The following is a 27,981-nucleotide window of genomic DNA, read 5'->3' on the forward strand; positions in this document are numbered from 1 at the left end:
GACCCTCGTTTATCTGGTTGCTCTTGGACTCTCGATTAACCCGATTCTGTGACTGCCCTTCCTCCCGACGCTGGATGTTTATATTGTTACTCGCTGAACTTTCCTGAATTTCCATTAAAATTTTACTTGCAATTGAATCCATCTACCTAGTGTGTTTTCCCAAACGTGACAGTTAAGCAATGTGTATGCAATTGGACATGCATAGGCACATAACTAACACGCTCTGTGCTGGACTTTAGAGCAGCTTTTACTTGGTCAATGGCACAGTCTATTTCAGTTCATCAAAAAGCAACACACTAACAATGCACCTTAACACACCTGCTTATTAGACCAGCATGCCCATAAGTCCACAAAGTGGTACAAATGGATTTGCTATTTAAACAATGGCAAAACCTGGTGCAAATGTGGTGCAAAACGTGAAAAACGTGAAAATTACAGCTGTGCTCGTCTGAAAATAGCAACAAATCATCTTGATAAGGCCTCTGTCTCTATAATTCCTACTCATGGTTGAATAACCTATATCCAACAAATAAAGTTGCTTTCAATTCTTAATTATACATTATATTTGAAAAAAAAAACAATAGGTTTGTTGAATTTTGAACTCCACTGTATGTGTTAACGCGATAAAACATTTTTTTTTGTCTTGTATTAGATGCTGATCTGAGAAATATCAGCTTGTATGATGTTGACAAAAGCCTGAACCTGCCAACTTTGAATATGAGCCAAAAGAAAGCTGTTAAGGAAGCTATGAAGAAGCCTTTTACTGTGATACAAGGCCCGCCAGGTAAAAAAATACAATACTTCACATGACAATGGCAACTACAAGCTTAGCTTTTCCTGAGAATATTCTAAGAATCATGGCAGGGATTTGGCTGATATTTATGTTGGATGTTGTAGTCATGGCTATAAATAATTTAGGGTTCAAAGTAATTATGTTGAATCACAGAATCATTTGGAAGCAACCAACACATTGCTGGCTGAAGTGGCATCCACAGTTCTTTTAAGCAAAAAGCCGAGTTTTAAAGATTTAATTCAACTCAGTTCATCTTCATTTCTATAACGCTTTTACAATGTAGATTGTGTCAAAGCAGCTTAGCATAGAAGTTCTAGTAAATGTAAACATTGTCAGTCCAGGTTTCAGAGTTGAAGTTCAGTTCAGTTCAGTGTTGTTTAATTTTCACTGCCGAAAGTCACTGAAGAGAAAATCCATCAATGCAGAGCTTCACAAGTCCCAAACCAAGCAAGCCAGTGGCGACAGTGGCAAGGAACAAACTTCACCAATTGATGAAAGTAAAGGAAAAAAAAACCTTGTGAGAAACAAGGCTCAGTTGCACACGACCATTTCTTCTATTGCCAAACTTCTTGTGCAGAGCTGCAGTCTAGGTGCTGAAGGCTAAGGGACCCTGGACGTCCTTTGTGGAGAAGCTGCAGAAGTGAGTAGGTCACCAGCAGGTGTTTAGGCTGGCCCACGAGATCAATCAAAAAACTTATCTGTCAAAGTAGTCTGTCAGGAAATGTCTTATGCCCTCCGGACCTCCATGACCACCACAGCATCTTCTCAGAATACGGCCTGGTCCAGCATTATGGAAACCTTGGGAATAATGAAAAACAGACTAACATAAACGCAGATGATTCAATTTAAAAATTGCCTTGTGGGAAGTGTTCCCGGCTGATGTACCTTTCCAGCCAGCATTTTTGTGCATGTGTGTGTTTAAAAAAAGTCTAATAGATGTCTAAACATAGACATTTGCCCAAAACAAGGCTGAATTTAGGCTGTCAGAGAAAGTCTAATAGACATCTAAGAATAGACTAAAACTAGACTAGTCATCAAATAGAGAGGAATGAATGACTACACATGTGTAGTCTGTCTAATCTGTGTATTTTGATCAATAGTCTAGTTTTGGGCAGTTTAGTTCTATTAGATTTTCACTCATGGACCAAATTTAGCCTTGTTTTTAGCCAAATTTAGCTAAGACGTCTGTATTTAGATATCTACTAGATGTTTATTAAATGCAAAATTACTTGGTTGGTTTACCATTTTCATTCAATTTTTTTCAATTCAATTCACCTTTATTTGTATTGTGCTTTTACAATGTAGATTATTTCAAAGCAGCTTAACATAGAAGTTCTAGCAAACTGAAACTGTGTCAGTCCAGTGTTCAGAGTTGGAAGTTCAGTTCAGTTCAGTGTGGTTCAATTTTCACAATTGACGAAAGTAAAGGGAAAAAACTATGAGAGAAACCAGGCTCAGTTGAGCACGACCATTTCTCCTCTGGCTAAACGTCTTGTGAAGAACTGCAATCTAGGCACTGGAGGCTGGAGAATGCTGGACATCCATCGTGGAGAAGCTGCAGGTAGGAGTGGTCACCGGCTGGTGTACAGACTGGCCCTACAGGATCAATGCGAGGACCTTTCTGTCACTGGGGTCTTAAGCCGCCTTTCCACTGCACGCGACATTTGGACACGACTGTCGGAATACGCCCCCTTGTGGCAGCCGCGCAGTATTTTCAGTGTTGTCGTGCACCACGAGGAAGAAGGTGATTCTCAACGGTGTCCGAAATAAAGGACTGCAAAATATAGCCTTTATTCTCTGTGCGTTTACATAGTTTAATGGATGAATGAATACTAGAAACTCATAGACCGCTAAAATATTGGAGGGAATGTGGAGACAACATTAAAAATATATATTTTTATTACTTTCTTACTTACATTTATGAACAGAAAAGTTTTTCTTTAATATAGACTTTTCATAATTCAAAAAAATAACCAAATAAACGTATTCTATTTCTCATCTCGCGCGCACGGACCTGCTTGGACAACACTGGAATACATCATATCCGGTCGGCAGGTCACATACGGTCTAATCGCAGGAGTTCAAATATTTCAACGGATCCGCAGCTCAATTCGGATCCGAATTTTCCGCATACGGAGATGACTGGACCTCAACGCAGCTTCCGTTCTGTCGCTTGTCGTTTGTCGTGTGCAGTGGAAAGACGGCTTTAAAGGGGTCAGTCTCATGCTATCCGCTCCTCCATGACCACCACAGCAGCTGCTCAGGATATGGCCTGGTCCAGGATTACGGAAACCTTGGGAATAATACAAACAGACTAACATAAGCGCAAATTATAATGTCTTCTGGGAAGGGTTCCCATCTCCGGTTGCCCTAAATAATGCAGACTAACAATCCTTTAGAGGATTTTTAAAAGCATTTGTCTTTTATATGTATGCTAATGTGTCTTTTAATCTAGTTTTAAACTGGCATGTATATGAGGGGTGCTCACACTGAAAGTGTTTTTGATTCACTGTTCAGTGTTTCAGCCATTTTGTTGTCTTCTATGTGTTTTTGTCTTATATTTGGGGGTGTTTTATTTTAAATGTAAAGTTAAGTCAAGAAACGCACTTTTCTGATGTGCTCCAACATTGTCATCCACAGGCACAGGGAAAACGGTGGTTGGCATACACATTGTTTTCCAGTTTTTCAAGAAGAATAAAGATTTTATGACATCTTTTAAACCTAATCATACAAATCCTGATGGAAACCCCCCCAAAAAGCCTGCCATCCTTTACTGTGGACCTTCAAACAAGTCTGTGGATATTGTTGCAGGTGAATTGTGTTCGGGTTTAAGTCTGATTTTGCATACAAATGTAGCACCTATTATTAATGAGGGAATAAGAAGTGTAGTGTTTGCAAGCATGCCGATGTAAATGTTTGATCAATGCATTCATTGTCAAGTGACTGTCTCAGAGCAGCTGCTGAAACTCAGCGGAGTCCTGAAGCCTCTGAGAATCTACTGCGACCAGATGGAGATGCGCGAGTTTCCCTATACAGGAAGTGAGCTGAAACTCTGCCGCAGATCTCTCCGTGATGAAAAACCAAAAGAGGAACTCAGGTAAGAGCTTTCTGATGACGCAGTGTAAAATTTGGACAACAGTGGCAGGGGAAGAAAAGCAAGCATATTTTTCACTTGATATACCTTGTGCCATTTAATTTGTGCCTTGACATTTAGTATACAATGGTAACACGTGCTGTTAAAATTATTTATAGATTTAACTATTGAGTTGGAAAGAGGGGTTTAGCTTTAAAGGGCCATGAAACCCCCCTGTTTCAGCAGGGTGTTTTCACACCTCTACTTCAAACTGGGCTTGGCTCAGTCAGAAGCACCGTTGAAAGCCTTCGTCATCCAGGTTCAGTTTCTGGAGGAGTTTATGAGCTCACAGAGCTGGATGCACCTCTGAAAGCATGTAGTGGACTCAGACACGGTCCTAAACGTATTGACACAGTTTTTCAGCCTTTATAAAGCACATTAAAGGGCCATGAAACCCCCTCGTTTCAGCAGGGTGTTTTCACACCTCTACTTTGGAAAAAGTCAAGAAAGTGGGCGTGTCCAGCTCTGTTTAGGAGGGAGTGTTGGAGGAGGGAAAAAGGGGAAGGCTTAAGGCTGATTTATACTTCTGTGTCAGACGCATAGCCCTTCACTGTGGCCGTCGGCGTCGCTGACGTGCACCTCTCAAAAAATGTAACTACACGTCGTAATGACGCGTAGCGCAAGCTCTGTGATTAGTCGGCTTGGTAGCGCTGACGAGTCTGGGCGAGACCGAGAGCCACGTGAATGGTGCAAGCCTGATGGAGCGATTATTTACAAGTGTGGAGTCCCGTGAAGGAGCTCGGGATGGAAAGTTTTGTTTTGTGTTTACCTCATAGTTAAAGTTGTTGCACGTTCGCCGGTTCCTGCCTCAAAATGAGCGAGTTTGAGCCACTTGTACATCCAGGAAGTGTTCAGGAAAAGCAAAACAGCAGCGAAGAAACTCGACACAGAGAAACATTTACACCTCACTGCCAACTAGCGTTTCGGAAGTTTAAATGCAGATGTAACCCTCGATACACAAATGTATTATAAGCTTTTAATCAATGGACCAGATGCTCAGAAGTCTAAATTCCTCCAAAGAGAGAGAAGATACAACAACAGTGAAGGACTCGGACACAGAGGTAAGAATAATAAAAGATTGTATTGTAAAATGTTCACAGAAATATAAAATAAATAAATAAATAAAAATAAATAAATAAAACAAATTCTAGGTTTTTTCACACTTATCTAATGACCTCAATCTTATTTACACTCTCTAATAACACTTCTCTTTCTTCACAGGCTATATCACTAATAAGGTAAGTTAATATTGTTGTTTTTCTGTTTTTCTATTGTTAAGGCTAATATTATATTTTGGTTACTATTATAACAATAATATAATATTAATATGCTAATAACAGTACTATATTTGTTCAAAAGGCTTCTGGAACATTCTCTTGCTGACTGATACGCAAGTGCATCGTCACTTTAATGGGCGGGACTTAGAGAAGGAAGAGAAGCAGGTGTGCAGAGCAGACAAAGAGCCCGAACTGAAATCGCTGCAAAGTTAAAGTTATCTTCTTCTCTGCTCACGTTTGCATGCAGATTAAGACAACCAATGATGTATATAGTTGTGCGTGCACAGAAAGTAAGTGTATTTGGTTTGGTTTATGTAAATGTCTCGTTATTTTAGATCGCGGGTGAAATGCGCCATAGCGCCATAACGCAATAGCGTCTAATGGCCGATTTTGGAGTTGTAACTTATAATAGTTGATAATTAAACTTGTTTTCATATGCAGTATACCTATTGCATGTAATGTTAATACTTTACATGTACAAATGTAATCGTTTCGTCGAGTTATTTACTACATATACATGTTGATTATTATTTCATTGGAAAATGTGCCTCAGCCACGTTTAGTGATCTATTGGCGCCCTCTTGCGGACAGTTAGGGAACAACTGCTCTAAATGTTTCCATTCATATGGTGCGGTTACTGCAATTTGTATTCATGTTTTATAATTATAAGTATTGTTATTTGATATTCTAATTGTTATTTATATAATCGCTTATGTGAGATTATTTTTGTATTGTTTCAGAAAACCACAACTTATCATCAGTAAATGTTCAACTGAGAAATGGAGTCTGAGTGAATTTCTTTGAATAGATGACAGTAAACAGTTCTGACCGACTGTCTGCAGGGATTCAGATACACCCGAATCAGTGTTAAATTAAAACCTCAGTTACAAAGTGGTCCTTCGAGCCGGAGGCTGAATAACTGCAGAAATGTCATCCCGTTCACAGCAAGAGCCTCCAGCTGTTCGCCCCAGAAGACATATAAAGCCTCCTGCATATCTCGCAGACTTCCAAGTACGTATGACTGGATCTGAGAGGGGATGCCAGCAACTTACATATTCAAGTAATGAAGAAGTTAATGCAGAATATGCTCCATTGTCTACTGAACGTGAGTCTCATGTCTCTTCACCTATAAGTCAGCGTTCACCAACCAGTGATCTGGTGCTACAGGATGAATGGCAAAGTACACAGGGAGTGTTACAGAGAGAAGAAGATGAACAGTATCATCAGTCGCAGCAGTCAGCCTGGGAGGAGATGCAACGAGAGAATGATGAGCTTCGTAGCTGCATCCGACAAATGCCAGAGATTTTAAGTGCATTAAGGGGTCTTAAAGAGGAAAATATTGTAATGAAACGAGAGATCCAGCAGCTAGCCTCAAACGTAGCCATTCAGCATAAGCCAGTCGCTCGGTTACCAGCTCCTCGCCCTGACGTACCAGAAACAGTTCATAGCCAGCCTCTGTCCCCCACACAAAGCAGCGATTTCCCCCAGTACCCCTCTGGGCAGATTAAGCAGATAACAGAGCAGATGAGAGATTGCACTGTCTCACCTTTACCAGTAGAGCAGCCCCAAGCACTGCCAAGGTATTGTACCCCTAATCCAAGACTAGCTCCTCATCTTCAGCCTCATCCACATAGTGAACCCATCCACTACTATGAGCCCAGAGAGAATTATCCCTCGCACTCAGACCAACGAGAATCCTACCATATGCAGCGTTCAAGGATTGTGCCTCCATCTGCAGTGCCATACTCTCAAGAGAGAACATACCGAGGACCTAAGCCTTCTATTCCGTTCTTATCAACATCGGATCCACGAGAGTTTTCAAGGTTGCGCATGGCTTTAGAGAATCTCCTACCCAGTGATGCATCTGAACGTTTCCGATATCAAATCCTCACAGATCATCTACAGTTAGAGGAGGCATTGCTAGTAGCAGACTCATATTGCAACTCAACACACCCTTATACGGACACTATGCAAGCCCTCATCAACATGTATGGTCAGCCACACAAGCTGGTCCTGCAGAACATCGCTGAGGTCATGGATGGCCCCAATATCAGAACTGGAGATGTTGAAGCTTTCAAGCTGTTTGCGCTTCGAGTGCGTTCTCTGGTGAGCATGCTAGAACAGCTGGGTCCTGAAGGTAATGTTGAATTGGACTGTGGGTCACATGTTTCAAGACTGCAAAGCAAACTCCCTCATGAGCTGAGAACTAGTTTCAAGAGATATATACACCCTATGAGAGTAGCTATACCAACCCTCATCGATTTCTCTAACTGGCTAGAGTATGAGCTACAAGTTCAGGATGATGGCGTCAAAACTTCAGGTTTCACACCAGGCCCCAGCAACAAGAAAAGGCTGGAGTATCGTAATCCTAAGGCTGCCAGGAAACCCACAACCATCCTGCTAGGCACAGAGAAACCCATGAGTGGGAGAATAAGCCAACCACAAGCCTCAGAGGTGACACCTAAATCTGCCAGGTTTAAAGGACGGTTAAGTGCATATTGCCCCTACTGTGACAATACCAATCACTTCTTGAATGGGTGCGCTAATTTCAAAGACCTTACCAAAGAGCAGAAAGCGTCCTGGATTCGAAAAAACAATCGATGTTGGTGTTGCGGACGCAGCCATCATGCCTCGAAATGCACCCTGAAATCCCCCTGTAAGACTTGCAACAGGAGACACCTATGTATATTGCATGACGTAAATGAACGGACTGTAGATTACACTGCAACAGCTACGAAAGAGAACTCCTGTCTAGTTAACACCACCAAGGATGTCCTGTATGTTGATCGCCCAGTTTATAGCCGTAAAGTACTTCTGAAGGTGAGCAAAGTCATCATTACCAATGGAGACAAATCCATTGAGGCATATGCTGTTTTGGACGACGGGTCGGAGAGGACCATCCTGCTCCATACTGCAGCACAGGAATTAAATCTGAAAGGGCAGCCAGAGGACCTAATACTGCGGACGGTGAGGCAGGACCAACAGGTTCTTCACGGGGCGGCAGTCTCATTCACAGTGTCCCCTGTCAGTAACAAACACAAAAAATTCTCCATTCAAGGTGCCTTTACAGCAGAAAGACTTGGACTGGCCGAGCAATCTCACCCCGTTGCTTCCCTCCAAAAGAGGTACTGCCATTTAGCAGGGCTACCCTTGCAGCAAATAGACAGAGTACAGCCTGTACTGCTCATTGGCTCAGATTGTCCACACTTGGTGACCCCAATTGAGCCAGTTCGTCTAGGCCCTCCAGGTGGACCCGCTGCTGTACGAACTCGACTAGGCTGGACACTACAAGGCCCAACACACGAGATTAAGCATGGCCGCAATACTCACCAATGCCTCTTCACCGCTATACCTCATAATGCTGAACTGTTTGCCCAAGTAGAAAGGCTATGGCAGATGGACGTAATCCCATACCGCAATGAGAAAGTAGTGACTCGGTCAAAACTTGATCATGAGGCCATCCGACTCCTACAAGAGAAAACTGTAAGAGTTAATGTGGATGGAATTATGCGATATGCAACACCACTGCTGCGTGTACAACATATGCCTACTCTGCACATGCCTAAAGAAGCTGTACTGCCACAGCTCAGAAGCATTGAACGTAAGCTGATGAAAACACCTGATCAGGCATGTGCTTACAAAGCTGAAATTGAGAGACTCAAGAATGCTGGTTATGTGGAGAAACTACAACCAGGTGAAGCTGAGAAATCACAAGAATCATGGTACATCCCTCACCATATGGTCACCCACAATGGCAAGAATCGTGTTGTGTACAATTGCTCATTTCAGTATGAGGGACAAAATTTGAATAAGCTGCTACTACCAGGTCCCACTTTGAGCCCCACCTTGCTAGCAGTGTTACTACGTTTCCGAGAACACTCAACAGCTCTGAGTAGCGACATACGAGGGATGTTTCATCAGGTGAGGCTGCTTCCGGAAGACAAATCCTTGCTTCGGTTCATGTGGAGAGACATTGCTGTAGATCAAGCCCCAGAAGTGTACGAGTGGCAGGTACTTCCCTTTGGGACTACATGCAGTCCCTGCTGTGCAACATTTGCTCTCCAAAAACACGTAAAAGACCACAGTCAACCCGGAGATCAGGTGAGGGAAGTGATCGAAAAGTCATTCTATGTTGACAACTGCCTTTACAGTCACCCCTCCAAAGATGGAGCCAAAGATCTTGTTGATCAGCTTTGTGCCCTATTGAATGAAGGAGGCTTTGAACTGCGTCAGTGGGCCAGCAATTGTCCAAAAGTGGTCGCCCACCTTCCCTGTGATAGAAGATCGAATAACTGTGAGCTCTGGCTTAGTCAGGGACTGCAAGATACCCAAGAATCTACCCTGGGACTGCTCTGGCGTTGTCAGTCAGACACTTTGCACTACAAGCACAGGGAAGTGAACTGTACTAAAGTAACCATGCGCAGCATTTATTCTATCCTGGCCAGCCAATACGATCCCCTTGGCTATATTATCCCCTACACCACAAGAGCGAAAATACTAGTGCAGCGTCTATGGGATAAAAAGCGTGATTGGGACGATCCACAACTGCCTGAAGATCTGCTCAGTTTATGGAATTCATGGGAGAAGGAGTTGTGTGAGCTAGACAAGATAACACTGCCAAGATGCTACTCCAGTCCAGACATGGATGTACCAACTAGCAGACGAGATGTACATGTATTCTGTGACGCGTCGGAGAAGGCTTATGGGTCTGTGGCCTATTTGAGGACAGAAAGCACAGAAGGACAGGTTGAAGTTGCCTTTCTAGCAGCCAGGTCACGTGTTGCTCCCCGAAAGCAACAGTCTATACCTCGCCTTGAACTGTGTGCAGCTCTAAGTGGTGCCCAGCTCTCCAAGGTCTTAGTCACAGAGCTCACATTACCCATCTGTTCCTTAACCCTCTGGTCAGACTCCACGACTGTACTTACCTGGTTATTGTCAAGTTCTTGTCGTTACAAGGTGTTTGTGGGAACACGAATAGCGGAAATTCAAGAACTCACAGCTTCTGCAAGCTGGCAATACATACGATCAGAGGACAATCCTGCGGATAGTATCACAAGAGGAAAAAAGCTGTGTGACCTAGTCAAATGTAACCAGTGGAATCAAGGCCCCTCATTTCTTAAGCTGCCTGTGGAGACTTGGCCAGAGCAGCCATCCTTGCCTGCTGAAGAGCAGCAGCACGAACTAAGGCCAGCTGTGTTTTGTGGAGCAATTACAGTCACACCCTTGCCAAATCCACAGCAGTATGAGACAATGACTGAGTTCATAAAAGCGTGTAATCAGCAGCCATACGGGGCGGCCAACATTACATGTGCGGATGAACAAAGAAAACTGGAACAACTTGTTCTTTGTCAAATCCAAACTGAATCCTTCCCTACTGAGATGGCCCAACTAAAGTCCGGTAAACCAGTATCAGGTACAAGCCGATTGGCTTCTCTCACTCCCGAACTTGACCCTACCACTGGTCTCATTCGGGTAGGTGGCCGTTTAAGACATCGCACAGAAGCAGAGCTGGACTGTATTCACCCCATAGTCCTTGACTCCCACCATCCTGTAACTAAACTCATTATTAAGGATTATGATGAGAAGCTACATCACCCTGGATCAGAACGAGTGTTCGCAGAGATGAGGAGAACATATTGGGTGTTACGAGGACGTGAAGCAGTTCGGAGACATCAGCATCAATGTGCAGAGTGTCGTAGATGGAAAGGGAAACCAGAAGTTCCCCTGATGGCAGACTTGCCACTTGCAAGACAACAGCTCTTTAGACCTGCCTTCTTCTCAACAGGGATGGATTGCTTTGGACCTTACCTGATTAAGATTGGACGGAGAAATGAGAAGAGGTGGGGCATAATATTCAAGTGCCTCACGACCAGGGCAGTGTATATAGATCTGTTGGCCAGTATAGATTCTGATTCATTCCTAATGGCCTTAAGACGTTTTATCGCTCGACGAGGAAAGCCATACGAGTTACTAAGTGATCAAGGCACTAACTTCAAAGGTGGAGAACGAGAGTTGAAGGAATCTCTTGGCGCCTTGCACAGCGAGCTCCAAAGTCATCTTGCCTCCCAACAAATTAAGTTTGTCTTCAATCCACCGGGAGCACCCCACTTCGGGGGATGCTGGGAGAGAGAAATACGTTCAATTAAAGCTGCTCTCCAAGTTACACTAGGGGCACAGACTGTGACGGAGGAAGTTTTAAGAACAGTCTTAACTGAGATTGAAGGGATACTTAACTCAAAACCGCTCAGCTACACATCATCAGACATTTCTGATGTAGATCCAATCACTCCCAACTGCTTCCTCATTGGCCGCAGAGATGCCTCACTGCCCCAGGTGGTGTATCAGGACTCAGGAGTGATAAGCCGACGCCGTTGGAGACACAGCCAGCTGTCAGCAGACCACTTCTGGAGGCATTTTATTAAGTACTACCTGCCTAATCTCCAAGTTCGGCAGAAATGGAAAGCAGAAAAGGAAAACCTGCAGGTTGGCGAAGTAGTGATGATTGTCGATCCTCAGCTCCCTCGAGCTCTATGGCCAGTGGGGAAAATCGAGCAAGTACATCCAGGAGCTGATGACAGAGTAAGATCAGCCACTGTACAAGTTGGAAGGAAAACATATACCCGACCCGTAGCACGTTTAGTTAAGCTTCCAACCCTTGTTGAAGATTGATCCACTTTAAGGAAAGGACCTTTTGTAAATGTGCGAATTCAATTATTGAATTCGGGGGCGGCTGTTCAAAAGGCTTCTGGAACATTCTCTTGCTGACTGATACGCAAGTGCATCGTCACTTTAATGGGCGGGACTTAGAGAAGGAAGAGAAGCAGGTGTGCAGAGCAGACAAAGAGCCCGAACTGAAATCGCTGCAAAGTTAAAGTTATCTTCTTCTCTGCTCACGTTTGCATGCAGATTAAGACAACCAATGATGTATATAGTTGTGCGTGCACAGAAAGTAAGTGTATTTGGTTTGGTTTATGTAAATGTCTCGTTATTTTAGATCGCGGGTGAAATGCGCCATAGCGCCATAACGCAATAGCGTCTAATGGCCGATTTTGGAGTTGTAACTTATAATAGTTGATAATTAAACTTGTTTTCATATGCAGTATACCTATTGCATGTAATGTTAATACTTTACATGTACAAATGTAATCGTTTCGTCGAGTTATTTACTACATATACATGTTGATTATTATTTCATTGGAAAATGTGCCTCAGCCACGTTTAGTGATCTATTGGCGCCCTCTTGCGGACAGTTAGGGAACAACTGCTCTAAATGTTTCCATTCATATGGTGCGGTTACTGCAATTTGTATTCATGTTTTATAATTATAAGTATTGTTATTTGATGTTCTAATTGTTATTTATATAATCGCTTATGTGAGATTATTTTTGTATTGTTTCAGAAAACCACAACTTATCATCAGTAAATGTTCAACTGAGAAATGGAGTCTGAGTGAATTTCTTTGAATAGATGACAGTAAACAGTTCTGACCGACTGTCTGCAGGGATTCAGATACACCCGAATCAGTGTTAAATTAAAACCTCAGTTACAATATTAAAGGTTTGCAAGTGTAAGTTAATAATACAATATTAAAATTGTATTATTATTTAACATATAATCAAGATTTCCCTTCTTAAATCAGTTAACCTCTCTCTATAAAGATTCAAAAATTTCAACGAATGAACACTCTAAAGGAACAATGTACAAATAAAATAAAAATGAAAATAAAACATTCACTTAAAACATTTCAAAATGTTCCAAAAGTCCAGTAAAGGTGATAAACTTTCAAAAAGATTCTTTTGCAAAACAACTAGGTTGCAAATTAAGTTCCAGAGATCCAGGATGTTGCACTTGTGAGTGTGTTGTAAATTTACACTCCTACCATGACGCTGAATAGGTTTTACTTTGTATCTTTTCAACAGGTGTATCCAAAGAATCCACTCAATGGGAGGCTCGCCAGTCCAACTCCACAATGAGACACGCACCGATGGAAGTTGAGACAATCCAAATCCAGAAAAGAGTTCAAACTTCAATTAATTCGAATCCAGAGCAGATCACATCCAGCAACTGACGTCAATAGAACATCTCACCGATGAAAAACCAGAAGAAGATGCACAAACGAACAAGACCAAACAAAAAAAAAAACCTGGCCTTGAAAACACAAGGCCAAAGAAACCATTAGCATTTTACAGTGTATGCATTAACTCAGCTTAACACATTACTAAATAAACAGCAACAGTAAATAACCATGTATATGCTTCTCTCTGCTCAATTTATGTGTTTTTCCTATTTCTCTCTCCTATTTGGCATTTTCTTTTTATAAATGACAGCATTTTACTCTCTCACTTAAACTTTACACAATCACTTGTATAATACTCTGTATAATACTTTGTTTTTACTAGACCAAACAAATGGTTAATTAATGAAACATTTTTCGACACTAGTTTAAATCATGTTATAATGAAAACAATAATAAATAATAAAAACACGAACTCACCAAGGAAATCATTCAAAATCAAAACGAAACAAACAGGAAAACTCCAGGTGGCACTCGTGTGCAGATTTCACTCTCAGAAACAAATCTTGTTTTTTTCTTCTCTCAATCCTACATTAAAAATATATGATTGAAATCATGTCAGCATCTTATTAATGGTCAATTTTCACAGTTAATACGCATTAAAACATTAAAAGATGTAAATCTAATAGTTTTCTGCTGTTATTAATATAACAACTTACATCTCTGCTTTCCCTTGCGAACACTGAATCACCATAGCAACGGTAAACACAAGCTAACAGACAAGCGAGATTTGTTATTGTTTGGAAAGCTGATCTGCTGCTATAGTGTAAGGCACGATGATGTCATTCTAAAGCACTATTCCCTTGAATGCTGTATAATACTCTATTATAAATTATTTATATAAGTAAATAATTTTAATGTATATTATTTAATCGAGTATTCTGCCAATGTTTTTCCTTATATTTCTATTTGCTCTATTGCTGTATACTACCCACTAGTAACCTGGGTTACACAGACCAACAGAGCCAGCAGCAGAAGTATAAATGCACAGCTACGCGCATTGCATGCGCCGTGGGTTACGCCGGTCACTTGACGCAGAAGTACAAACCAGGCTTTAGCCTCCCCCTGGTCAGAGACCACGGGGATAGCAGCAAAGAAAAAAAATGCATTAAAAACATGTAACTGGTGTAAGGCAGAATATGAGTGTGTTTAATGTTGATTAACAGAACACTTTAGCTATTGTAATTTGTCAATCAAATTTAAAGTCCCCCTCTACACAAAAATGGAACTGTCCACCTCATTGCACTGATGGGCGCTGTTTATTACTGGAGTTCCAGGAGTTTGCAGCAGCTCTGAAAACAAAACCAAAACTGCTGGCCAGCGGACAATTCTGGTTTGCTGGTCAAGGACATAAGTAATAAAATGGCAAACCAGTATTATGAGAGAGGTGTAATAATATATTACACTGGTTTAACTTGTTTTTAGCATTAAATGAAATTGGTATTTGCAACCCAAGTTCATTCTGAAAACGTAGCCCCGTGAACATTTCTGGAGACCGCGATTTACGTGGCCGGAGGTACGTATGGCTGCATTTAATTTTTTCAAGCAAACGCTACGGGGCGGTGTGACGCCGCTCCTCTTCGTGCTTGCCAGCTGCAACGACCGGGTTTGAGTCCGGGCTCCAGAAATCAGGTAAGACAAAAACATAATCCAAAAAATAAAGCAAACGAGTTTATAACTGGGCGAGAATGCGGTGAAATCCAAAAACGCGGTCAAAATCAGAAGAGGGCTTTACTTTTTCTGGACAGCTTTTGTAAATCGTTGCTTGGGTTTAGGGAAGAAGATGGAGGGTGGGTCGGCCAATTGGCCGGCAGGTCAGTGGGTTGTTCAGTCAGTCAGTCGGACAGACGGTCGCTCGACAGTGGCCTTCGGCGGCTTCACGCGAGAACAGCTTTTGAGACACAAAAAAAACGTGCACAGCGGCCTAAAACAAAAATTGCATAAATATGTACCTCGCGGGACGTTTTTCCCGGTCTCCTGAAACGTCCGGGGGGCTACGTTTCCAGAATGAGCCTGTGTTAGGTAGTGTCATTGTAACGTAGTCTAGCCTATAGTGTAATAATTATTCTCATTATTATATACACTACCGGGCAAAAGTTTGGGGTCAGTAGGATTTTTAAATGTTTTAAAATAAGCTTCTCCTGCTCACCAAGGCTGCATTTATTTCATCAAAAATACAGTAAAAATTGTAAAAACAAGGAGCAATAATTTCATTTAAAACTGCATACATTAAGTAATAAATATTTAATAAATAAGTATTTAACATTCTATTAATATTTAAAAATGCCGCCTTGATGAATGGAATAATTTAACTTAAAATATTAAAGTAAATTAATAATAAAAAAACAAATAAACCGACCCCAAACTTTTGACCGGTACTGTAGATCAGTGGGTGAGTTTAATACAGTAATTTAATGTGCATGTTGAATATAATAGACGTTTGTTGATGGGTGGTGCTTTTGTAAAAACCTCTTCTTGGTCGGTCGCACATCTTTTTAAATGCATTAAAGTGCAGCGCATACATTAGCCTTACCCTGGAGTTTGTTCACCCTCCGCCTATGGGTACATACGTCATATAATCTCATTGCGAAAATTATAATTAATAGTATGTGAATACTGAATGCACAGTTAACTTGTATTTTTTTCACAGAGATATAACCCTGATGTACCTTGTCCGAAAACCTGAAAATCCCTTTTCAGAAGAAATAAAGGCCTTGGAAAAGAACTTATCAGTGGACCAAATAGACAAGTGAGTGAGACATGAAGTTTGCACAAGTTCCTCTATCATTGTGTTGGTAGGGAGTTTGCATTTAGAGCAGGGGTCATCAGTCTTGGTCCTGGAGGGCCGTTGTCCTGCAGAATTTAGCTCCATCTTGGCTCAACAAACATGTGATGCCAAGGTATATATATTCATAATCCTGGACCAGACCTTATTCTGAGCTGATGCTGTGGTGGTCATGGAGGAGCGGAGATCATGAGTCTGATTCCTGAAAGACCCAGTAACAGATGAGTCTCCGTAGGCCAGCCTGAACCCCCGCCGGTGACTTACTCACACCTGCAGCTTCTCCATGATGGACGTCCAGCGTTGTCCAGCCTCCGGCACCTAGACTGCAGCTCTGCACAAGAAGTTTGGCCAGAGGAGAAATGGTCGTTCCCAACTGAGCCTCCCGAGGGTTTTTTCCCTTCACTTTTGTTAATCGGTGAAGTTTGTTCCTCGTCGCTGTCACCACTGGCTTGCTTGGTTTGGGGCTTGTGGAGCTGCTCATTGATGGATTTTCTCTTCAGTGTTTGGACTTTCAGCAGTGAAAATTAAACCACACTGATCTGAGCTGAACTTCAACTCTGAAAACTGGACTGATACGGTTTTAGTTTACTAGAACTTCTATGTTAAGCTGCTTTGACACAATCTATATTGTAAAAGTGCCATAGAAATAAATAAAACATCAGTTGATCCTGCCTGGAAGTTTCTAATATACCTGGTAAAGCTGCGGTCACACTGTACTTTTTGCCCCTTAGACTTCTATTCATACACACACAAATGCGTTAGACCGGAAACGCAAGCTCGTGTGACAAGTTTCACATGTCACTGCGTTCCAGAGTTCAAGCTTGGTGAACTCTGACCTGCAAAATCGCATCACATGATTGTGTCGAACCAATAGAAGATCAAAATGTGACCTCTCTGTACAGATATGTAAAATATGGAGCAATCGCTCGCTTTATCAATGCCTGATCATCTTGATTTTACATGCTCAAACTCTAGTGTGACCACGTCTTAAGTCCTTGATTAGATCAGGCGTGTTTGATTAGGGTTGAGCTAAACTCTGCAGGACCCCGGCCCTTCGGGAGCAAATTTGGTGACCCCTGATTTACAGAATTCACTTCCACTGTTAAAAAAATCAACACTGATTTGCATACTGTATTAGCAATTTGCTAATTTAGAATGCTAATCTTACAAGTTTGTATCCACAACAGGAGTGTAGATTTTATCTTTTTAATTCACTCATGCTTAATAATTAAAAATATCTTCTCAGGAATAATTTTAAGTTATTTAGCATATGTTGAACAGGTAAATCATAATTAATGTTCTTAATGTAAAATATGAAGTGTTTTTTTGTATAATTCATTCATTCATTCATTCATTTTCTTTTCGGCTTAATTCCTTTATTAATCCGGGGTTGCCACAGCAGAATGAACCGCCAACTTATCCAGCACGTTTTTACGCAGCAGATGCCCTTCCAGCCGCAACCCATCTCAGGGAAACAACCATACACACCCGTTCACACTCATACACTACAGACAATTTAGCTGTCACCGATTTGGTCCCAGCAATTCCCCTCACTGACCAGCAGAGGTCACTATCACTGGCTTTCTAAGGTCTCCATTCCCCAGATTTCCTCGCATCTGGCACTGATTACCCTGCACCTGATCCTCATCAACACACACATAAGCAGCTCTCACTCGCTTCTCAGTGCGAAGTCTTGTTTTGCCCCGCATACATTTCTGCGCGTTATTCCTTGCCTTCTGATTGTTCTCTCGTTGCCAACTCGGACTGGTAACCGATCCTGTTTCATCTTGCCGCCTTCCCAGACATTTGACTGCAATTGGACTCTGATTCTCTGCCGCCAGCTCCGATTTCAGACTGTACCCTGATACCGAACATTATCTGCCAGTCTTCAAGCTTGTCACTACCTCCCATGCAAATGAGTATTCCTGTTCTTACTAAAGTTCTGTTGTACATCAGTATTAAACGTACTGCATATAGATCTCTCTCTGTCAACGTATTCATTACATTAGCCTACCCAATTCACCTGTACCGCATGTCTTGTGGGGGGATTGTGGGGGAAAACTGAGCACCCGGAGGAAACCAACGCGAACAGAGGGAGAACATGCAAACTCCACACAGAAACACCAACTGACCCAGCTGAGGCTCGAACCAGCGACCTTCTTGCTGTGAGGCGATAGCACTACCTACTGCGCCACTGCGTCATCATTTTTTTATGTGTAATCTCTTATTAAATTATTAAGTCATTAGTTATAAGTTGTTACGCCCTGTGTGGCTCGGAGGATGAAAAAGGGCTTAACATAATTATGACAACCCAATATTTTAAGAATTCCTCTGAGATGTTCACTGCTATGAATCAACACAGACAACGACGTGGCAAAAAACTGGTTCGCTTTATTACAATAAAGATAAAGAAGTGAATATTTAAATCACCCAAAGTATATTTACAAATATGTACAATAAATGCAAAAAGTAAACAAAAATACCTGATGGAGGGAAGGAGAATAAGCGGTGCCAAATCAAAGAAAATAACAAATTAAACACCCACTAACTTATCCCTCCCCCACCTCTACATAACTAAAGAGAAATATGTAAATAAGAAAAAAAACATCTTCAGCGTCACACGCCCCTTACTCAACTGCACTGACTGGAACAAACATACATATGGTAGCACCCGCCTCTAACCTAGTGGAATAACAAAAAAATCTGCTACGTGTGTGTAATATGTAAGTCACGTGACATACTTTCCTTCACTTCCCTCTAGGTACTTTTAAATCACAAAAACTCTCTTTAAAGCGAACCCGAGCACAAGATAGGCACCAAAAGTTACAAAAACACAGCAGCAACAAGCAACATGGATCCACCTCTCATCTGGGCTGAGTCATCACTGGAGCGTTTAAATAACACCCATCCTCTTCTGATTTGTCCACTCGGGAGAACTCTGCCAACCAATCGGAACACCTAGATTTTAGAAGTACAGGAGACAGCAAATAGAAACAGAAAGGGTAGGAGGGAACAACAGAGCAACACCCCCAGGCATGTAACATAAGTTAACTTAGTTATGTTATCATCATAATGTAATACGTTTTTAATCATAATTTGGAGAAATGATTTGTTTATTTATTTATTGCCACATCAATAAATAAACAAATAATTTCTCACAATAAATATTTGATTTCATTCATTTTCTTGTCAGCTTAGTCCCTTTATTAATCCGGGGTCGCCACCGCGGAATGAACCGCCAACTTATCCAGCAAGTTTTTATGCAGCGGATGCCCTTCCAACCACAACCCATCTCTGGGAAACATCCACACACACATTCACACACTCACTCACTCATAAACTACAGACAATTTAGCCTACCCAATTCACCTGTAGTGCATGTCTTTGGACTGTGGGGGAAACCAGAGCACCCGGAGGATACCCACGCGAAGACAGGGAGAACATGCAAACTCCACACAGAAACGCCAACTGAGCCGAGATTGGAACCAGCGACCTTCTTGCTGTGAGGCGACAGCACTACCTACTGCACCACTGCCTCCCCCAATATTAACTAAACATTTTCTAAACTTGAGTGGTTTGGTGCAGGTCAGTATGGCAGGTTGGTGGCTTTAGCTCTGATACTAAAGTGTTTGTGAGTTATAAAATATATAGCCCAGCGTTTCTGTCCCAGGACAGGCTTATTACTGAACACTTATGTATTTTTTCTTCCTGTGGCTTTACATGAACACAACTCTTTCATTTGCATGATTTCTGAAATATGCCTTCACAGCTACAGAAAACTGTTGAAGAAAGCGAATCAGCATGAGATCGAGAAGTATGATGTGGTTCTGTGCACCTGCTCATCAGCACTGAAGCCTGAGCTCCGGGAGGTCATGGACTTCCGGCAGATACTCATAGACGAATGTGCCATGGCTACAGAACCAGAGGCCTTCATCCCTTTGGTTTCGCACAATCCACAGCAGGTTAGTTGTTGAGTTGGAGGAGAGCTGAAGATAAAAACGCAGTATTTATTAAGGCCCTGTCCACACTAATACGGATATTTAACATGGTTTGTCCACATGAAAACGCAGTGTCAGGTGACTGATACTTTCTGAAAACTCTGGCCAGGGTGAAGTGGGGTCTGTTGAAACTACGACAAGAGTTTTCACCTTATGACGTCAGCGTGTGCACTGTTTTCTCCTTCCTGATAGGACAACATGGTTGGGTTTACATGAAATGAGAAAGAACCAAATGAGGCAAATTCCAAACATTTGCGGCAAATGCATCGCATTGTTTGTGTCGTACTTAATTCTCCATTTGGTGTGAACCCAATAACGAAAGTGTCATCATCTCCCCCTGTTGGTTTGGCGTGCCCTTAACATGCATCGCAGTGTGTTTTTGCGTTTTCATGTGGATGGAGATGTTTTTAAAAAGAAAAGTGGGGACAACCCTGTTTATTTGTGGACATGGCTTAAGAGAATGGTCAGACAGGCAGGGGTCGAAAACCAGCACACACAGCAATAGAGGCAAATCCAAAGCATAATCCAAATATAACAGGCAAAAAGTAGTGATGGCGGATCACATCGAATCCTTCTTTTCAACTGGATCTTACAAGTGAAGCAGTCAAACCAGTTCACCAAATTGAACTGAATGGTTTGAAATGGTTCGCGCCTCCAGTAAACATTTATTTAGATATATAGCTTTTGTTTCGGTAAAAATAACAATAATTAAATAAGCATCTGTTACGGTCCGTGGGCGTTTGTATTTTTGTACTTTCTCTCTGTTTTTTATGGTCTCCCCTCTCTCTCGCTCTCCCTCTCTTTGTCTGTTATTATCTCTTTGTCTAGTCCTATCACCTTTTGTTCCACTATTTTCTCTCTCCCAGGTAACTGCTGATTGGATCCCGAGTGTGTCACTCCTCATTAGAGCGTTTCCTTGTGGACCAATCGGGTTCGTTCCGCGAACTTTAAATTGGATCGGCACGCCTTGTTTGATAGAGTGCTGTGTGTGTGTGTTTGTTTGTGTTGTGTATGCTCGCTTCTGATTATGCTTTGTTTTGTTCCGTGTCTCAGAATAGTTATAGACAAATGTAAATGAAGTCAATATGGTTAAAGAGTTTATCATTCCTTTTTGGGGAAAAAGGAATAGGTTACTAAGTCATCCGACATACATTTTGACAGTAGGTATCTATATCGTTCAGAAACACTAGGTAAATGGTTGAGCGCCACTTTTTGTATTTTTGTTTATTATTTCAGGGAGTTTGTTCATGGTGTCGCAAACGCTGAAGATTTCAGTTTCTTTTTCACATTTTGATTTTCATTAGTAAGTCTAGAGGGGATCTTGTGTTCTAGTTTAGGTGGATTTTGGTTTTGTTTAGTTCTTTGCTTTGGCGCCACTTAAGTTCCTTTTCCCCGGAAACTTCTGGTTTGATTGTATTTCTGTTTGCTTTTTTCATGCATTGTACAAAGCGCACACATAAGCTTCTCTTTTGTTGGCTTTATCGCTCTTTTCCTCATAGAGGAAGAAACGAATTGATTGTAAAACTTGTGTCCTGGTGTATTTTCCATCCATTTACTCCAGTAATAATCTAATATTCTAATTGTTACGTTTACTCTCCCTAGACAACTTATTAAATTGGGGACTCGTCCGGGATTATATATATCCTTATTATCAGACATATTAATTATTGCTGAAGTAGATTGTGGAATACACTTGGATTTAGTAATTCGTTTATAGTGTTTTTTGGGGGGGGCGTGACTGGTTACTCGTATCTTCTTTGAGCTCTGGCTGTTTGTTAGATTAGTCTACCTAACACCAACTATGGCTGACTTTGATTAAGGGTGCTTTCACGTCTCTAGTTCACTTCATTTAGTCCGCACCAAGGGTAATAAATGATACATTGTTGCATCTTCTGCTGTCTTCGGGTCGTTTTCACACCACACTGCCGGCTTTGGTCCGAACCAGTTGAAACGAACCAAAATGCAGTCATCTGACAAAATCCACATCACTCATTGGCCAGATGTTGTTGAACATATTTCCTAAACTGCTTATTGATTGGTCAGAATTCACGTGCGGGAAAATGCCAATGAACTCCTGTAAGTAAACAAACCGGCAGACACAAAATGTTGTTTTTACTCTGGAGGGACGACTGCGCTGACTGATTGTATCCCTGCTTTAGACATACTATACATTTTGAGAATGAAGCTGGAAAATGCATCGCTCGTCACTTCAGGAGGAGGCGTGAATTAATTTAGCTAAACTGCGACATGGTCATCTTGCGGAAATTTTAGCAACGATCCATCAGGTAATGTTTTCCCCTCTCTCTCTCTCTGTTGGTAAAGCGCTGTCAACAAATATTTTTCCTCCATATCCCATAATGCACAGCGCATCGGCCTACGGCAGCTGGTTTAGTCCAAAAGGCGCAGTACTTTTTGCGGTTGGACCTGTTTTAGTACGGATCTTATTCTCACCACTAACGAACCGATACAGGGTTCGTTTGAAAGCGTACCGAGACCACCTCTTTAAGCTGGTCTGGGTACGCTTATTTGGTCTGCTTTTGGTGCACACTCGAGTACGATTGCTGCATTTTCACCTGCCCAAACGAACCAAACCAAAAGGGAAAACGAACTCTAGTGCGATTCAACTGAACTAAATAAGGCAGGTGTGAAAGCACCCTTAAACTCGATAAATGCCGTAAAGATGATTTGATTCGTATGCAATACACTGTGTTTTAAATCGACATAACCTAGTTAAATTTCCATACAACGTGGGATTGGAAGATCTAAATAATCAGACAACTATCATATACTGTATACAGTTGAAGTCAGAATTATTTGCCCTCCTGTAATTTTTTTTTTCCCAAATATTTCTCAAATGATGTTTAACAGAGCAAGGAAATTTTCACAGAATTTCATAGAGTATTTTTTCCTCTGGAGAAAGTCTTATTTGTTTATTTCTGCAAGAATAAAAGCAGTTTTTTTTATTTTTTTTAAAGCATTTTAAGGTCAATATTATTAGCCCCTTGAATTTTTTTTTCACTTTAAGCTGAATACTAGTATCTTAAATAATATCTAGTCAAATATTATTTACTGTCTGTCATGTCTGCTGTAGTGCCATCTTGTGGTTTTCTGGACACTAGTTATGTTTTGGTTTGTTCCTGCTTTGTAGTTCACGTGATCACTAATTGTTTCCAGCTGTCTGTCATTGTCTAATTATCGTTGTCTTTATAAGCCTTGTTATGTTGTGTTTAATTTGCCTTTGGATTTTTGCTGTTTGCTCGTGCACCCTGTTCATCTGGTTTGTTTTGTCCGGCTTTTATCTGTACCTAGTCTGCTCACTGACTCATCGTTTTGTTTGTTTGTTTGTTCACTTTGTTTCATGTTGTGATCATATTTTTGAACTCCTGTTCTAACTTTGTTTGATTCACTTTTGGTTTATTGTGTTGTACTTTTGTCTCTGTTCGATTTTTGAACCTGGCCTGTCCCCTTATTTATTATTAAAACTTCTATTGCTGCACTTGGATATCTCTTGTATTTTGTAAGCCCATCGTGACACTGTCATCATGTCAAAGATAAAATAAATCAGTTAATAGAAACGAGTTATTTAAACTATTATGCTTAGAAATGTGTTGAAAAAATCTTCCCGTTAAACAGAAATTGGGGGAAAAATTACATTGGGGCTAATAATTCAGGAGGGCTAATAATTCTGACTTCAACTGTACGTGTCTTCACATCAAATAAAAATTCCTTCATTTTCCAGATTGTTTTGCTGGGCGATCACCAACAGATCCGCCCGATAGTGCAGTGTGGCCATGTGAAGAACAAGGGTATGGAGAAATCTCTGTTTGAACGCTACATGGATCTGGCCAATATGCTGGACACGCAGTACAGAATGGTAAGAACTAAAAACAATAAATCAGTTTTCAGACTAAAACAGAAAACGATGAACAGAATCTATAAAAAGTAGTGTTTATTCATATTTATTACTTTGAAATCTAACACTTGCACATGTATGCTAGCATGCAGAAATTTGCAGCTTTCCTTCAGATGAGTTTTATGATGGCAAACTGAAAACCGGAGCTGAACGTGGACCCTGCTGCCTGCTGAACAAGAGCAAGGAGCCTACGGCCATGCTGTTCGGCCACATTGAAGGAAAAGAAGTCAGCTTAGTGGTGTCTACAGAAAAGGGCAATGAAAACTCAATGGCCAACACTGAGGAGGCAGAGCAGGCGGTAAGTCTGATAAAACCACAGCAATGCCAATATTTATTAAACCAATGGTCTATATGCACTGCCAGTGTTTTTCAGCCTGTGATGAACTTCCAGTGAAAGCTTAATGTGACTATTTCATGAGGTTCATTTTACAGCATCAACGTTGTAATGTAATTAAAATAGACTTAAAGGGCACCTATGGTGAAAAATCTACTTTTTAAGCTGTTTGGACAGATGTGTGTGTATATATATATATATATATATATATATATATATATATATATTTATAGTGTATAAGACAGTCATATTGGGGTGATATAAACACACACAGTCCTTTTTTTTTCAATTTAACAACATTATCAGAATTATTGCTTGTACCTTTTGCGTGGTGCGGCGCCGTGCATTTCAGAGTTCTGGGCGTGGGTTTCTGTCGGGGTGCTTTGGGTCAGAGGCTCGGCGGCCACGGTGCCGTTGTGTTTGCCCTGGTGGAGGCCTGTGTTTGGAGTTCTGGAATGCGTGGCGCAATAATTCGGGAGACTTCATGTTTCTGCTGTGCCACAGAGAGTGTCTGGTGTGCCGTGTCGCGGCGCATTCGGTGCCTCAGTCAAAGTTAATTCGGTGTGTTTGGTTATCAGTCTCGGTGTACAAGCTCAGCACTTGTACACCAAGTCTATACAAACTATACAAAGACACAAATGATTTTGTACTCTCTGCTAGGTCTGTGTCCGAGTCGTACATGTATGGCTGAATGCTGATCCAAGCTTAGCTGAGCTTCTCTCTCTCTGTCTGTCAGCCTGTCTGTTGCAAACACAGAATGTGGGAGCTTTGGTTCCGCCCCCTTGTTATGTTGGACGGGAAGCCGAAACTAATTTTCATGTGAAGCAACACACCCCTATAACAGCAAACTGTGTAAACGCCCCCAAAATAACACTTTTTAACACATTATAATAAAAACATCTGAACTGTGTGTTGAACTGAACCTAAACCGGCACACTCAGAACAACCATAATATTAATATTAAATCTTTAAAAAGGGGTAAACTATGTGCCCTTTAAGCATTCATTTAATTGTTCAAGTGCAAAATTAGATGAAAGACTGTGTAAGCCAGGGGTGTCCAAACTCGGTCCTGGAAGGCCGGTGTCCTGCATACTTTAGCTCCAACTTGCTTCAACACACCTCCCTGGAAGTTTCTAGTATACCTACAAAGAGCTTGATTAACTGGTTCAGGTGTGTTTCATTGGGGTTGGAGCTAAAAGGTGCAGGACACTGGCCCTCCAGGACTGAGTTAGGACACCCCTGGTGTAAGCGCTAGTTCTGTCAGTAGCAGCAGGCTAGCACTGAAAATCCATTCAAAATACTGGGGTAAAATAAATGTTTCCTTATTTTAAAGACATGGCAGGGGGAATGGAGTTTAATGCGGTGCTTCTTGTACATTCTCAGACCCACTTTATAATGTATATCAATCAGGCACACATACTTTAAATGCAGTGATTTTGTATGGAATGACAATTCAGCAGAAGCGATTGAGCTGACTGACTGAAAATTAAACGGATTTAATGTGTGCATAAATCACATTAAAGTCTGACTGCTATGTTGATTAAATCATAGTGTAAGCAAGTTTATATGGGTAACTTGTGTGAGTACTGACTTGCCAATTGAATTTGTACACATTGTGTCATGACTGTGTTTGTCCATCAGATGCCACTGTAGTTCGCCAGCAACCCCCAGCGAACTACAGTGGCTTTAGAACTACATTTCCATACATTCTTTCGCGCACACACCCGGTCTGTCATCTACACTGATTTACAACCACAGCTGTCTCCGATCACTGTTGATTACCTTGACTATATATTCAGTCATTTATCCTCTGTTTGTCAGTTGGTCGTTGTCGTCTTTGGTATGTTGTTCCTGATCCTTGCATTTGCATCTTGTTATAGTCTAGTTCGAGTTTCATCTGTCTTAGTTTCTTGTTTTGTTTGTTTGTTTGCTATTTTGTTACTTTGGATTTTTGTATATTTTTCACTTTCACTGCACTATAAATCATTTAAATTGCACTTGGATTCTACACCCGTTTTTGTTCCTGTTTTGATCACTCTAATGTGACACATTGTGTACTTCATTCATTTTTTTTTTTTTTTTGTCGGCTTAGTCCCTTTATTAATCCGGGGTCGCAACAGCGGAATGAACCGCCAACTTATCCAGCAAGTTTTTACGCAGCGGATGCCCTTCCAGCCACAACCCATACCTGGGAAACATCCACACACACATTCAGACACACACTCATACACTACGGATAATTTAGCCAACCCAATTCACCTGTACCACATGTCTTTGGACTGTGGGGGGAAACCGGAGCACCCGGAGGATACCCACGCAAACGCAGGGAGAACATGCAAACTCCACAAACAATTCATATAGACTGAAATTAAAGAAATCAATTAAGTTGAACACTACTAAATTTAATATGTTTTGCAACCAGTTACCTTAAAGAAAATATAGTAAATCCGATGAATCATTTTAATTTAATGTAATGTGTAATGAGTTGTTTCGCTGCACTGGTGCTCTAACAGAATAAGCTCAAAACTAGAACTTCATAGGAAAGCTGGAAGGCAGCGTTTGTCCTGTAACACTAGAGCACATCTTATTCTCATTTAGTCCCTATTCTCTTTTACGATATATCGTTGTTTGTTTGTTTTGTCCGCAGGTCTGTGTGGCAGATCTCTTGATTAAACAGTCAGGTGTGTCACCTGAGCATATTGCAATTCTGACCCCTTACAATGCACAGGTGTCCGAGATCAAAATGACACTGGAGAAGAAGAATGTTAGAAACGTCACCGTCTGCACTGTGATGAAAAGCCAAGGTGTGTTTTTACTAATTTACTACTACTTCTATGTTAAGTGCCACAATCTACATTGTAAAAGCGCTATAGAAATAAAGATGAATTGACTTTGATGAATTGTTTTCCATGTATCTTCTGAAGCTGAAGAGTTCAGATGCCAAAACCTTTAAGTGCCGTCTAAAATTTCCATAGAAAATGAATATTTTTCTCAGTCTCCTTTGTTCATTGTCACCGACTCGGTCCCGGTCATTCCCCTCGCTGGCCAGCAGAGGCCGCCATCTCCGGACTTTTAGCATTACATCATCCATCTAGACTGATTGCGCATACACCTGATCTGAATCTTGTTAACGACCCACGTACCTCATATAAGCCGCACTCAAACACTCAGTGCGAAGTCTTGTTCAGCCCCGGCCAGCATTACTGAGCGTTATATCCAGCCTGATCTCTAGTGTACGACTCCAGCCTGTCTCTTACTTTGCTTCGCCTTCTGCCTGCCCTCGACCCACGCCTGATACACGGACTCTGATTCTCGCTGCCTGCCCTCGACCCAAGCCTGATACACGGACTCAGATTCACGCCCACTGCACTCTACTCATGCCTGGTAACTTACTCTGTGTCTGTTCACCGTCATTCTTGAAACCATTACTACTACTGTGGATGTGTGTGTGTGCACCCAGGTGCATATTATGTGTTTGAGTGAAGTTGTGATTAATAAATACTGCATAATGGATCCCTCCGTGTCAGTCTCCTTGTTACATTCATGTTGAGATATATCACTTTTAAGACCAGGAAAAGGACTTATTATTTGCCATAAATGTGATATTACTGAACATACACACAGGAGCCTGATAAACATGCTCTTTTTAGAGAAATTTTAGACAGGTTTTTTTG

General features: G+C 41.4%; 3 protein-coding genes and 1 long non-coding RNA gene across 13 annotated transcripts in view; 3 read left to right on the forward strand and 1 right to left on the reverse strand.

Moving 5' to 3' along the window:
• LOC141375293 (3'-5' exoribonuclease HELZ2-like) overlaps nt 1-18,511 on the forward strand; it is a 296,921-nt gene extending 278,410 nt beyond the window's left edge. For 2 of the 9 annotated variants that reach the window (XM_073908043.1, XM_073908044.1), the window contains 5 exons: nt 653-784; nt 3,434-3,604; nt 3,746-3,890; nt 15,928-16,026; nt 17,462-18,511. In XM_073908043.1, coding sequence (XP_073764144.1) covers nt 653-784; nt 3,434-3,604; nt 3,746-3,890; nt 15,928-16,026; nt 17,462-17,582 — 668 coding nt within the window. In that variant the 3' untranslated portion in view covers nt 17,583-18,511. Of the gene's footprint in view, nt 785-3,433; nt 3,605-3,745; nt 3,891-13,122; nt 13,445-15,927; nt 16,027-17,461 lie in introns of those variants that run through there. The other 7 variants (XR_012383099.1, XR_012383096.1, XM_073908045.1 and 4 more) reach the window with 5 other exon arrangements.
• Nucleotides 756-13,971, reverse strand: LOC141375295 (uncharacterized). The gene is made up of 3 exons (XR_012383114.1): nt 13,937-13,971; nt 13,698-13,805; nt 756-3,086 (listed from the first exon to the last, which is right to left on the reverse strand). It is a non-coding gene; the product is annotated as an uncharacterized lncRNA (long non-coding RNA).
• helz2c (helicase with zinc finger 2c) overlaps nt 4,135-27,981 on the forward strand; it is a gene marked incomplete in the record, with an annotated part of 27,869 nt that continues 4,022 nt past the window's right edge. The window contains 4 exon segments of the mRNA NM_001020496.1: nt 4,135-4,311; nt 5,704-5,724; nt 14,775-14,783; nt 26,877-27,111. Of these exon segments, the coding sequence (NP_001018332.1) occupies nt 14,775-14,783; nt 26,877-27,111 (244 nt within the window).
• LOC110439927 (uncharacterized) lies at nt 5,343-12,642 on the forward strand. 2 transcript variants are annotated; one of them, XR_012383095.1, is made up of 3 exons: nt 5,343-5,493; nt 5,944-12,152; nt 12,603-12,642. XR_012383095.1 is itself a non-coding variant. In XM_073908042.1 (2 exons), exon 2 carries the CDS (start codon nt 6,131-6,133, stop codon nt 11,870-11,872), a length of 5,742 nt encoding a protein of 1,913 aa, XP_073764143.1. In that variant the 5' UTR covers nt 5,343-5,493; nt 5,944-6,130; the 3' UTR covers nt 11,873-12,642. The 2 variants fall into 2 exon arrangements, 1 of the variants encoding a protein (XP_073764143.1); XM_073908042.1 differs by having other exon boundaries at nt 5,944-12,642.

Source organism: Danio rerio, chromosome 7 (assembly GCF_049306965.1).
Source record: "Danio rerio strain Tuebingen ecotype United States chromosome 7, GRCz12tu, whole genome shotgun sequence".
Taxonomy (NCBI): domain Eukaryota; kingdom Metazoa; phylum Chordata; class Actinopteri; order Cypriniformes; family Danionidae; genus Danio; species Danio rerio.

Excerpts from the sequence above, each read along its gene's own strand:
- LOC110439927 (XM_073908042.1), top strand. The coding sequence starts at position 6,131 with ATGTCATCCCGTTCACAGCAAGAGCCTCCAGCTGTTCGCCCCAGAAGA.